The sequence below is a fragment of the Panthera uncia genome (genome assembly GCF_023721935.1).
Source record: "Panthera uncia isolate 11264 chromosome B2 unlocalized genomic scaffold, Puncia_PCG_1.0 HiC_scaffold_24, whole genome shotgun sequence".
Classification (NCBI taxonomy): domain Eukaryota; kingdom Metazoa; phylum Chordata; class Mammalia; order Carnivora; family Felidae; genus Panthera; species Panthera uncia.
Genome location: NW_026057580.1, coordinates 37,648,901 through 37,662,651, shown reverse-complemented (window position 1 = coordinate 37,662,651; position 13,751 = coordinate 37,648,901). Strand labels below are relative to the sequence as shown.

The 13,751-nt window shown below is 36.1% G+C and overlaps 1 protein-coding gene across 1 annotated transcript; it reads left to right on the top strand.

Moving 5' to 3' along the window:
- Positions 1-5,434: 5,434 nt before the first annotated feature.
- Positions 5,435-11,711, top strand: LOC125937934 (cytochrome c oxidase subunit 7A2, mitochondrial). The gene is made up of 4 exons (XM_049652899.1): positions 5,435-5,539; positions 7,005-7,094; positions 10,110-10,194; positions 11,510-11,711. Exons 1-4 carry the CDS (start codon positions 5,522-5,524, stop codon positions 11,566-11,568), a joined length of 252 nt encoding a protein of 83 aa, XP_049508856.1. The 5' UTR covers positions 5,435-5,521; the 3' UTR covers positions 11,569-11,711.
- The last annotated feature ends 2,040 nt before the right edge of the window (positions 11,712-13,751 follow it).

Here is a 13,751-nt window from a genome sequence, read left to right as displayed (position 1 = left end):
CTGGAAAGCAGTGTGGAGGTTCCTCAGAAAATTAAAAATAGACCTACCCTATGACCCAGCAATAGCACTGCTAGGAATTTATCCAAGGGATACAGGAGTACTGATGCATAGGGGCACCTGTACCCCAATGTTTATAGCGGCACTCTCAACAATAGCCAAATTATGGAAAGAGCCTAAATGTCCATCAACTGATGAATGGATAAAGAAAGTGTGGTTTATATACACAATGGAATACTACGTGGCAATGAGAAAAAATGAAATATGGCCTTTTGTAGCAACATGGATGGAACTGGAGAGTGTGATGCTAAGTGAAATAAGCCATACAGAGAAAGACAGATACCATATGGTTTCACTCTTATGTGGATCCAGAGAAACATAACAGAGGGGGGGGGCAGAGCGATATACTTGATTATAAAAAGAGGTTAGAGTGGGAGAGAGCCAAAGCATAAGAGACTGTTAAAAAACTGAGAACAAACTGAGGGTTGATGGGGGGTGGGAGGGAGGGCAGGGTGGGTGATGGGTATTGAGGAGGGCACCTTTTGGGATGAGCACTGGGTGTTGTATGGAAACCAATTTGACAGTAAATTTCATATATTAAAAAATACAAAAAAAAATAAAAATAAATAAAAAAAATAAAATAAAATAAAAAATAAAAAAAAAAAAAAGAAGGCTGACTTGGCTCTTATGTCTGTAAACTGTACCTTCAGATTATTTTATCTCCTAAATCATTTATCATTTCCTGTCAGTAAAATGGGAGTTTCAATACCCTCTTGACAGATTTTTGTTTTGAGGAATAAGGGAAGTGATAGATGACAAATACTTAACAGAAAGTATAGAAAAATGACAATGAACAATTCTCACCCCCCTTTTTTTGTCACAGGAAGTAAACTCACCCTTGAACTTTTTGCTCCATTTGATAATTTGGCACCATCCTTCCCTCTTCATTCTTAACATGTGGCTTTGTGGGTAACTCCTGATTTTCTTCATACTTACCTGTCTTTAGTCTCCTTTATACATCCTTTGGTTATGCTCACCATATAAAATGTTGGGAATTCTTTGAGATTATACTCTCTGAGCAATCATAAGTTCCTAATCACTTCTACCACCATCTTTGCACTAGTTTCTTTATCTTTTCTTGTGCCTTGACATCTCTTCTGAGTTCTAGATTGTTCAGTATGGATCTCTTGGATTGTCCTTGGATTTCTCAAGCTTAGTAAGGCCCAAACAGAAACCAAGCCATTTTAGCTAGCTTTCTCTTACATTTTTTGACATAGTGAATGGTATGGTCAACCATCTTAAGAGTTAAGTCAGAAACCTCACATTCATGTCCACATCATGATTTATTATTATGTGTTTATTATTACCTTCCTAATTAGATTTTATGCTCCAGAAGGTCAGGGATTTAAAAAGTTTTCCCCAGAGCATCTTACAAAGTGTTAGATTCATATTAAATTGTCAATAAATTATTGTTAAACAAGGAGTGAACTCATTCATATATTGTATATATTATTTTTCATACAAAAGGATTTTAGAGCCAAAGATTTTAGAGCCAAGGCCACCCCTTAACTTTAATGATGAAAAGACAAGGCTTGCAATTACATAAATTATTTAATAATAAATACAGCAATTAAGTGATAGCCAAGTGTTTCATGATTCCTAGCTGTAATCAGAGAACATATGGAATTATAGTGATATGCTATCTTTTATCTGACTAGTAATTTTTGTACGTTAAACCTCACATGAAACTGTTCTACTATATTTGCTTTTGTGAAACTGGAAATGGATTAAGCATGCTTCCAGAATTAAAACACACATCCCAATTACACAAAACACTATTCTGGCTTTCCTTTTTAAATTTATAGATGCTATAGGCAGGATCAAAGTAAGGGTTGTAATCTTGTTTGTTTTCTAAAGGAAAAAGATGGAGTAACTATGTCATTTGGCAACTTTACATCAGTAATTGTGAATTATTTTCACACAAACTTATCTCAGGCTTTAGTTAACCATTACTTACCTCAGATTATCCATCTATATATCTAAATAGAGTACTGCCAGTTCTGTTAACAGTGTTCAAAAACCTTCTGAAGGAAATACTTCCTAATCATTCCCAATAATCTAACAATAATTTTCTAATATTACAAAGAAACTCAAGCTGATGTTTTGGAAAGGAAACTTTAGAAAATAACCCTTCTGGGGCATCTGGGTGGCTCAGCTGATTAAGCATCTGACTCTTGATTTTGGTTCAGGTCATGATCCCAGTCTTGAGATCAAGCTTGGCATCAGGCTCTGCCCTGGGCATGGGACCTGCTTAAGTTTCTCTCTTTCACTTTCTCTCTGCCTCTACCCCGATTGTGCTTATGCGCTCTCTTTCCCTCTCTTTCTCAAAATAAAAAAAAAAAAAAAAAAAAGGAAAGAACTCTTCTGCTCTGCTGCAGAGCATGAGTTTACAAATCTAGTAACAAATTTCAAGTGTGCTTGAGATGATCCAATAAAGTTTGATAGGCATCCAGGCAAATTTCAGGTATATTTTTCTGTCAGGATAATCACAATTTATAGAACAGGAGCAAGGAGACAATGAGTGAGGAATCCTGGGACTAAAAGCTGTTTGAAAGTAGCACAATGAGTATCAAAGATGTTTTGAATTTTTATTCCCAGTAAGTTCATTCTTTATGCAGCATACTGTTCCTTTAACCAATAATTACTGAATATTTTCTATCTGCCAGTTACTATTCTAGATGCTGCAAGTACAGCAATGAAGAAAACAGTTATAAACAGTCATTATCTAACTTATATCATTAAAAGGATCATTGCTGTGTGGAAAATCGACTGAGTGTAAAAGTACAAGTAGGAAAACTAATTGAAAAGGCTTTTGCAGTAATGTAAACAGGAGATGATGATGGCTTGGCCTGGAGTTGTGGTAGCAGTGGAGATAAATGAAAAGCGGTCAGATTCAGATTATATTTTGAAGGTGTATGTATTCAACAGAATTTTCTAATGGATTAGTTTATAGGGCATGATAGAAAACAGTCAAAGTTTGGGGCTTGAAATGAAGAAAATTGCAGAGGAGAAGCCTTGAAAATAAAGGACTGGAAAGTAGAATTCAGTTTTGGTCATAAGTTTGCGATGCTCATTAGACATGTAAGTGGAGATGTCTGGAGTCAAAGGGAAAGGTCAGGCTAGAGAATTTGCCAGCACACAAATGGTATTTCATGGCAGTAGATGAAATCACAGATGGGATGAATGTAAAGGTGGTACTCTGAAATTTAGAGATTGAGAGTTTGAGGTTTCAGGAGACTAAAAACACTACTGAAATGGAAAACCATCAAAAGAGTAGTGGATGGAGGACCATGTATGAAACTGTACATACATGTTGTATGTTATACTGTATGGCATTTGTGGCTTATTTCCAAATTAAAAACAAAGCATATTGTGAAGGAATGATCAATTATGTTAAATTTAGTTGCTGATAGATGGAAAAAATGAAAATTGAGGTTGACAGTTTATTCAATAATGTAGAAGCTATTGGGGATCCTAGGAAAAGCCATAAAAGCCTACCCAAAATGGAATTTAAAAAATTAGGAGAGGAAGAGAAGAAGACAAATATAAAGGAATCCGTTTTATTTTTATTTTTTAAATGTTTGTTTGTTTGTTTATTTGAGAGGGCGGGGCAGAGAGAGGTGGAAAGAGAATCCCAAGCAGGCTCTGTGCTGATGGGGGATTTGATCTCAAGACCGTGAGATCATGAACTGAGCCAAAATCAAGAGTCAGATACTTAACCAACTGTGCCACCCAGGCGCCCCAAGAAATCTGTTTTCTTTTGAAAAGAAATAGTATGGTAACTGAAATCAAAGGCTTGTTTAATATGGGAATATGCTTATATGCTGATGGAATGATCTAGGAAAGAGGGAAGAAAAATTGTACTAGGTAACATACAAATAAGGATCTGCATCTATTTCAGAATCTATTTTATGTGAATCTTTGGTTCTTTTTGGACAGAGCCATAAATGTCCTTTATCCAATATATAGATCTATCAATCACCCAATATATGTCATTAATTCATCTGCTGGTTAACCTTTAACCCTTTAAGCAGTACCAGGGGATTGGTAAAAAATTACAATAATCTCTGTTCTTGAGAGGTTTACAATCTAGTTGTCTAGATGGAGAAAATGTAAGAGAGCACATACAGCTTTAACAAGTTCAGAGTACACTTTTTAAAAATTTGTATGTCCAGCTATTGGTGCCTGGTAATTGTCCTCAAGGATTCCATCACAGTGCATAATGCAGAAGGGAGAATAAGCCAGAAACTTTCGGTCCCTATTTAGAGAAGGGATGAATTGGGTATTTACAAACTTTGGTGAGGAAGACTGAGCACAGAACACTTGGTGGATCTAACCCAAAAGATTAGAAGGAATAGTGATTTTGATATTACTAATTTTTATCTACACATTTCACCTATGCTGAACCCATACATCATCCACTTTCTATTTGAAATGACAATGGAATAATTATAAAAATTTGTTTAAAAAAGGTGGGAAGATTTATTTTAGTATAGAATAAGTATTTTTATGTTTACATTTATACACACTCGGTGGGCACAAAGACTAAAGATCTCTGTAAGTGGCATTATTTAGGCAAGACTGCTAGAAGCAAGGTACACTGGCAGCCTATCCAATATTTGCTCTGCCTAGCAACTCCAATCATGGAAAGTGCCCTGGGACAGCAAGACTTAAAGAATACCGATGTGCCATCCCATTTCTTGTCCCACAGTTAAAAATTTTCCCCTCTTTTCAGCATTTTCCCCAGACACGGAGAAACGAGCGAACAACTTTCACAATTTCAGGACGCTGGTAGCGTTTCTTGCATGGGGAGTTGTGCAGCATCCAAAGGTACAAGAAGATATCCCGACGCAGCTCTTTACAGCATATTCTCAGCACAAGGAACAATAACGCCCTCACAAAGTTTCTTCTACGGAAAAAAACTGATTGTATCCGTGTAAGAGGAGCTAACCTTTTTGTTTTGTATTGCATCCAGCTTCATAGCTTACAGTTAGACCAACCCAGTGTTCTTTCAGCATCTGAACAATGGTTCAAAATTTGCTCAGAAGTTTTTAAAATACCTTCTCGTTCAAAATATACTAATTTTCTATGATAGCCTGGTCTCACATTAATTTCATCTAAGCTAGTTACAAAGTACGTAACACGTCACTCCTTGCCTCTCCGGTCTCAAAAGTTGTTTACTTCTCCAAGCCTTAGCTCCAGGAGCCACCCCCTGAATAGCATCGGCCAGCTTAGGAACGAGAGCAAGGAACGGAAACGGCCGGTCGGCTAGAGCGGCCACAGCCGTACGGCCGCTCTCGCTTGTCTTTCGCTCTCTATGGTTAGAGGCTCAAGCCCCTCCTCCGTCCGAAGTATTAAGTTCCCTGACGCTTGCGCAAGGCCAGAAGGCAGTTCCGGTTCCGGTGTTGCCGTTCTCGTTCCTGGTGTTCGGTTGTTGCGGTTGGTGGGTAGTAGCCGAGCCAAGATGCTGCGGAATCTGCTGGTAAGGAGCTTCTCGGCTTGCATTCTTGATGTGGGGCGGGAAGGTTGGGAGCGGAGGCTAAGGGATGACTGAAAAGCCTCTCCTGAGAGGGGAGGAGGGTGGGAGAAGGCGGCTTCTGAGGTCACCTTGGTCCGTGTCCTTTTCGCCTGACGTTACTTTACCTTCTAACTATTCCTCTTGCTCCCGGCTGTGCTGAGTAGATACAGGGAATGAAGAGGCTGGGGAAATGACCAGAGGATGGTGGGTTAGACAGCCTTGGTTTCTTAATGGTCACCTCTAACCTTATGGGTTATTGATGAAGTCGCTAATTTTGATATGAGTAAACTCAAGATACAAGTGGGACGTTTCTGATACCCGGAAGCTTCAGATAGAAATATGTTCACTGGTACGTTGAAAGGCCTAAAGTTTCAACGTTTCTGAGCTTTGTGAGCATCAGGATGCGGTTTAAAAAGCAAGTCATTCAGTTTCTGTTGGGACTTCAGGAGCCGTCATGGTTGAAAGTGTAGTGTTGCTTCAATCAGGCGGTCCTGCAGTGTCCTTCACCCATCCATCGGCTTTGAGCATGTGAAATAATTTCCCAAAATTTCGAAAAAGAGAAGGAAAATGTAACAGTGACCATTCTCTTTTGTAATTATTCAATAAGGTTTTACTTAGCTCTCAACATATGGTTTGTTTTGGAATGTGGAGTGCATATTTGTTTCGTTATTTAATTCAACTGGATATATAATGCAACTCACTTTTTAAAAAGAATTGTACCCCATTAATTATTCCCTATTTTATAGGAAAAATGCAATGGGGAAAGCATTTTGATTAAGTAGGAATCATGTCAGTTTATTTTAGTGTCGAATAGATCTTTTAATAACATGGTAAAGTTATAAATGAAAACATTGGAACTTTTAGTGTATTTTGTAACCATTCTTTATTCTCATAATATCTGTATGTCAGTATGTTTTACTCAAGGATTATATGATACTACTAGTTCAATTCAGGTAAAGATTTTTTTTTTTTTTTTTCTCAGAAACTGTATGAATTGCTACTTGAATGTGGTCTTTGGAGACTGTAGAATTTTAATGTAAAGAGTAGTAGATGGGTTCACCTGGGTGGCTCAATCACTTAGGTTAAGCGTCCAACTCTTGATTTCTGCTCAGGTCATGATCTCACAGTTCATGAGGTTATGAGATTGAGCCCTGCATCAGGCTCTGCACTGACAGCTCGGAACCTGCTTGGGATATTCCCCCCCCCCCCCCCCCCCCCCCAATAAACTTAAAAAAAAAAAGAGTAGTGGATGGACAACAAGTTGGAAAACTTGGCTGTTGGTTTAGTTAGGACTCTGTTACTGACAAATCGGGTATGTTTTTAACTGTCAGTTTCCCTCTTCTGTAATAGTAGAAGTTGAAAATAGTTGGTTTTGAAAGTTTCTTTAAGACCTAAATCTGCTCAGTATATATGGATTTTTTTATTTCAGGCTCTTCGTCAGATTGCCCAGAGGACCATAAGTACTGCTTCACGCAGGCAGTTGGAAAATAAGGTTCCAGAGAAGCAAAAGCTATTTCAGGTACTGAAATATTTTATAGGAGGTTGTTACTTGTAATAATAATTACCAAAAGTTGGAGATAGGAAGTAAATCTGGAGATGTTTGGTTGTTACTCATCTTGTCGTATTAGCAAAATAATAAACCGCCTATTGATAGTTAGTTGGGCCTATATCCAGGAGGACTTTGGGGAAGTAGAAGAAATGAGAGGGAAAAGGTGTAGGTCAAAGACACTTTGTTTGGAGAAGTTACATTGGGTTGGCACTCTATGGGTAGTTTCATAAGAATAGACAAATAGACCATAGAAAGGGCCCAGAAACAGAACAAATATGTATGTTGAAATTTAATATATGTTAAAGGTGCTATTTCATTTTAGTGTGGAAAGGATACGATAAATTGGCATTAGAAAAATTGGCTATTTTAAAGAAAGTAAAGTTCTGTCCCTCTATATTGTGTATTAAAAGGTAAATTGCAGATATAAATGCTTCTTCTGCCAAAAAATATTAAAATGAAATATATTTTTCCAGTTTTAGTGAGGTACAATTGACAAATAAAAATTGTATATATTTAGGTTGTACCTGATGGGTTTTATTTTTAAAAAGGTGCATACAGTGTGATGTTCAATGTGTCTATGAATAATTACTGTAAGTAAGTTAATTAACACATCCATTACCTCAAATACTTGATCTTTTTGTGTGTTTGGTGAGAGTACTTAAGATCTACTTTCTTAGCAAATTTCAAGTGTACAATACAGTGCTATTAGTTATAGTCACCATAGGAGAGTATTTTTTATATCTTAGGGGTGGGGAAGTCTTCCTAAGGAAGTCTTTACAAAGCCTAGAAGCTGTAAAGGACAAAAATTGCATTTATGAGTTCAAGTGACAAATTGAGAGCAAATTTTAAAATATAACAAAAGATTAACATCCCCAGTATAAAAAGCGGTCCTACAGGGGTGTCTTGGGTGGCTCAGTCCATTAAGGTTCTGACTTTGGCTCAGGTCATGATCTCGCGGTTTGTGGGTTCGAGGGCCATGTCGGGCTCTGTACTGACAGCTCAGAGCCTGGATCCTGCTTCAGATTTTGTGACTCTCTCTCTGCCCCTCCCCCACTCATGCTCCGTCTCTCTCAAAAAATAAATTAAAAAAAAAAAGTTCCTACAGATCAGTAAGAAATGCAAATTAAAATGACAAATTACAAGTTTTTCCCCCTATTTAATTGTTAGAATTATAGAAGGATTTAAAATAGGCTATGTAAGCCACGTATGGGAGATAGTTATATTCGTACACAGTACTTTCATACATAATAGTTAGTAGTATAATTGGTATAAAAGTTATAAAGAGTGTTTGAGAGTATTATTAAAAATAAACCAGATACCCTGTTATCAGGGACTTCCACTTTTTTTTTTTTTTTAAAGGTAGGCTCCATGCCCAATGTGGGGTTTGAAGTCACAACCCTGAGATTGAGTTGCATACTTCACTGATTGAGTCAGCCAGGTGCCCCTGGGGACTACCACTTTTAAAAATCTTTTCTGCAGACACAGTAGCTTAAATATATAAAGAAAAGGATAGAGGTTATTTGTCATAGGATTTTAATACCACTAAAACTCCAACAACCTAAATACCCATTAATAGAGGACTGGCTTATTCAGTTCTGATATTTTTGCAGAGTGGCATTCTATGTAGCCATTAAAAGGGATAAGGTAGTTTTAAAGGGAGTAACAAAAGTTTTTAAGACAGCATTAAGTGAAAAATAGAATATAGCATACCCTTATATAGTGTAATCTCATTTGGTATATTAAACAAGTGTGTGTGTAAATTAGAAGGTAAGACAACGTAAGCATTAAAAAATATTTAAGAATATGAGCTATGCTGTTAATAATGGTTTTCTCATGAGGAAAGATGGTGGGACAGAGTTGTTTACCTTTATAAGTAGTTACATTATTAGTGCTTTTTTTGTTTTACTGTGGTAATACCTGTTTTTTCCCAAATAAAATTTTGTATCCTATACAGATCTTCTTTGACTTATGATGGAGTTAGGTCATAAAATAGTAACCCATCATAAGTTGAAAATATGTTCAATTGAAAATCCATTTCATATGCTTAACCTACCAAATATAGCTTAGCCTAGCCTACCTTAAACATGCTTAGAACACATACATGAACTGGGCAAAATCATCTAACACAAAGCCTATTTTATAATAAAAGTGTTGAATATCTCATGTAATTTCTTGAATACTGCACTGAAAGTGAAGTGAATGGTTTTATGGGTACAGAATGGTGATAAGTACATTGGTTGTTAAATTTGGTGATCGTGTGGCTGACTGGGAGTTGTGGCTGGCTGCCACTGCCCAGCATCATGAGAGGATCGTACCGCATGTCGCTAGCCTGGCAAAAGATGAAAATTCAGAATTTAAAGTACAGTTTCTCCTGAACGTGTATTGCTTTCACATACTTGTGAAGTTGAGAAATCGTAAGTTGAACCAAATCTACCTTATGATTAAAGTGTGAGGAGAGGAGTGCCGGGGTGGCTCAGTTGGTTAAGGGTCCTACTCTTGATCTTGGGCTCAGGTCATGATCTTAAAATTTGTGAGTTCGAGCTCCACCTCTGCCCTGATAGCGCAGAGCCTACATGGGATTCTATCTCTCCCTGTCTCTGCTCCTCTCCTGCTTGCTCTCTATTTCTCTCAAAATAAAGAAATAAAAAAGTGTGAGGATTCCTGATCTTTTTAATAATTCAGCTGATGAACTCAATCAGTATATTTTCACAGCTTTAATATTTATATATTCCTTGGAAGGCAAATCTTTACTGGATCTCATTAAATGTGAGAGAAAGAATGTTGATTTTTAGGAGTTCTTATTTTAATACTTTAGTGGTGGTAGGTACAGAGTCAGGAAAATTGTAGTCTTTTAATTTTGATATTGACATATTTTAATTCCAGGGGTTTGAGGAGGTGCTTAATTTTATATGAATGGATTAGTCTTTTGAACTTAGTTGAAAACAAATGATGCATATATTAATTATTATTATTTTTTTAATCTAGGAGGATAATGGAATTCCAGTGCATCTAAAGGGTGGAATAGCTGATGCCCTCCTGTATAGAGCCACTATGATGCTTACAGTTGGTGGTAAGATATTTGGAATGCTTGACTTACAGATAGTTAACAATAAGGATTACTAACAACTTCATTCCTTTTACTATGTCAGTATTTTAACTAGAAAGACTGTCTCCAGCATCTGAGATCTTACTGCATAAGGACTCAAGAGGATGATTGATACATATTGTAGAAGAGCATTTTAATGTCTTAAAAAATTAAACCAATAAAGTTTGATAGGAGTATTTATGATAGAGGTGGCTTTCAGAGTGTGCTACTGGTGGCCTTACACATCTCTCTCTACACCATCTCCTATAACAGGGGCTTTTTAAACATTTTTACTGTGATACATAATAAAAACACACTTTACATCTAAACTCTGAACATACATGTTTATGACAGAAACAAAACCTCTATGGAAAGAACAGTACCTATTACTGTACACAAAATGCTTTGATAGGTTTTTCTGTGGATTAGGCAGGTCCATTGTTCAGTATTAGCAGTGGAATATTACAAATTGGTAGGCTAGGAGCAGAGTTAAGATTTTAAATGATTGCTCTCTGGGGGAGGAAGGGAACTATTTGATTACTGTGTGCTCATCTTATTGATAAAAGTGCCCATAAATGGATTTCTGTAACCTTTTTTATTAAGTCTGTAATGTGTCCTCATTTTAAAGATGAAGAAATTATGTTAATTACCCAAGGTAATATTGCCTCTGTGGAAAAGCTGGAATTTCAACCCTAATTACAAAGTCCCCGGGCTGATACCAACGTGCTTTCTTTGCCTTGGGTTGAGTACAGTGAAGAGGCATTTATGAATGAAGACAACAATCAGATAGTGACCTTTAGAGTCCTGAATTCTTTTGGTCAGTGTGACTATTTCTTAGATATTCTGGTAATTAGTTTTTAAAAATATTCACTTATTGGCTGTTCTTACATCAAATTTGATAATTTAAAAATGATGTATCATTCTTCTTGGTTTAATATTTATAATATACTTTAGGGAGTGCTTGTATATCTTGACCTCTTTTTTTGGTTTTTGAATCATTCTTAGCATTTTTTCAGGCCATCTTAGTTTAGTATGGAAATAACTTTTATATATGTTCTTACTCTTATTTAAAAACTTTTACATGTTGTCAATTTGACAAATAAATTATTGTGTTGTATCTAATAATTTCCTTTGAAGTTATTTTAAATTTTACCAGCACCTATCAAAATACTTTTCTGTGTTTCCATAAAAGTAGTCTTAATGCCAAACTTCCCTTTCTGTTAACTTTTAGCTGGAATATTATGTCTATACATGTAAATGTCAGAATTTCTTGTAAGTTCTTTTTTTGTTTCTTTTTCAGGAACAGCGTATGCCATATATCAGCTAGCTATGGCTTCATTTCCCAAGAAGCAAGACTGACTTCAGTTTATCATCTCAGCAGGCAGTTGGTTCAGTTTCATTCAGCTCTCTCTGGACCAATAATTGATACCTAACTGAGTTCTTCGGGGAACAATATTTATTGACTTCTACTAACTGCCACCAATAAAGCAGTCTTTACCATGCTTTGTCTTATTTTATCACTTTAGGATACATTATACCAATAATTTCAGTTTTTGATCAGCCTTGTAACTCTTAGGTAGGGAGCAAAAAAATGGTTCTTTAGTCACTAGGGTTGTATAAAATACCATTGTGATACTGGTGAAATTTTATTTTTATAAATAAATTATGTAATAGAACAGCTCAGAATTATACCGTGGATGGTTTTCAGCTGTGAATGAATGTAACACTTGAAAGCATATTCCTTCGAATCCCTCCCCTCCCTGCTGTACTGTATCTTAGGATATGCTAGAACTTGGGGTTAGTGGACACAGGTCATTTTTTGGTTCCTGGGGTTTGAGTTTCTTTTTTTCTCTCAGCTATGTTAGCATATGTCCAAATACCGGATTTATTCCACAGCTTAGAGTTAGGCTTCAGTAGAGAAACTATAAAATAATTTACGACTTGTTCTTTTACACTAACAGTGGGCTTCTATTATGTTACTATAATCCATAACATAAAGTGTAACTTCCCTTAAAACACTTAATTCATTTCTAAAAGCTATCTTCTAGGGGAACTTAAGGAGTCATACTTTGTTACCTCTACTAGGTGTACATTTGTAACACTAGTCTAGGTGCAATTCAATCTAGGGGAAATCCATGAGTAATGGTTTTATAAACTTCAATTTTTGCATAAAATTGAGAAAAGTATATGTAGAAAAAATGAGTCAAATCTGAAATAGCCAATCGAAGTCTTCATGTGGAAACATTGAGGCTTAAAGTATAAATCTATCTCAAAAGGTACCTAATGAAAGAGGTCTCAGCCTTGAATCTTGAAGGTTTGAAAGGATCTTGGTAGCCACATCTAACCTGCCACTAAATACAGGGATCTTCCCAACTTCTGACAGCATCTTATTACTAATAACAGCAGAGAATACTGCTTTGGAAGGGAGTGGAATAAATATCAGACATTACTAAATGTTGAGAAAGTCAAGTTGGGCTGGAGTTTGGTCCAATTTGATGATTTGGAGCTAAAAAGCAATCACTGATATTTTGAAACAAGCTATATCTGTCAGCATTTTACAGAGGAGAATTTAACTTTCATTACAAATTTCATAAAGTGATTTGAAATGCTTTTATGACATGATATGAAAGATACTGTTTTGTAGTAAAAAGAAAAAACAGCCTGATATCCTCTGATAGCCTTCATCTCAATATTGAGAGGTGCTTTACTATTTCTGACATAACACAATTTATAAAACAGTTTCCATGTGAAAATGTTATGTTTGGGCTATGTTACCATGGCAAGATGGGATAAAGTAAGAGGTTGAATGCTTAAGATACTTGAAAAATTCTTTAAATTGATGCTAAGTTTAAATATTTGCCCTTCACTTTAAAAATCTGCATTGTAACTAGCAGTGGAGATGGGGAGGGGTCGAGGGGCAAGATCCCAGAATAGAGGTTGCTGGACAGAATTTAGTGAAAATGTCTGCTATACTTAAGAATTTAGTGAGAGAGCTGTTAACAGTTAATGGTAGATTGCAAGACCCATCCAAAAGTCCCATGGAACAGAGTCCATTAGAAGTGTTGAAATGTGGCCATCAGGAAACAAAACAACCTTCATTCCAATCTCCTTTTTAATCTTTACCATACAGTATCTCTTTGAGATTAGTATCCGTTACTAAATAGAAATTCCGTGATGTTTTTCCATTAATAAAGACCATTTGAGATATATTTAAGTGAAATTTTGTTATAATTCGTATTAATGCTCAAAATCACATTTGTAGTCTGTAGCTGTTCTATATGAAGTTGAATTATTTACAGATGAAACAAGCTCACAGAAGGCATGCAGTTTACACAAAGCTACAAATAAATGACAGCACAAGGTTTCAAATCCAGTTTTACCTGATTCTTAAAGTTCATGGTCTTTCCAGTATACTTTATCTTCCATGTTTGATTAAATGTTGACTGGGGTAGCTTCAATACACTGTTAATAGCAGTGTATATATGAATACTTTACAAATATGAATACCCTATTTCCATTTCACCTGTACAGTCAAGTTTCTT

Bases quoted from the DNA above. Each gene is read 5' to 3' on its own strand.
- LOC125937934 (XM_049652899.1), top strand. The intron at 7,095-10,109 runs GTACTGAAATAT...TTTTTAATCTAG, and splicing joins AGAAGCAAAAGCTATTTCAG to GAGGATAATGGAATTCCAGT. The intron at 10,195-11,509 runs GTAAGATATTTG...TTTCTTTTTCAG, and splicing joins TATGATGCTTACAGTTGGTG to GAACAGCGTATGCCATATAT.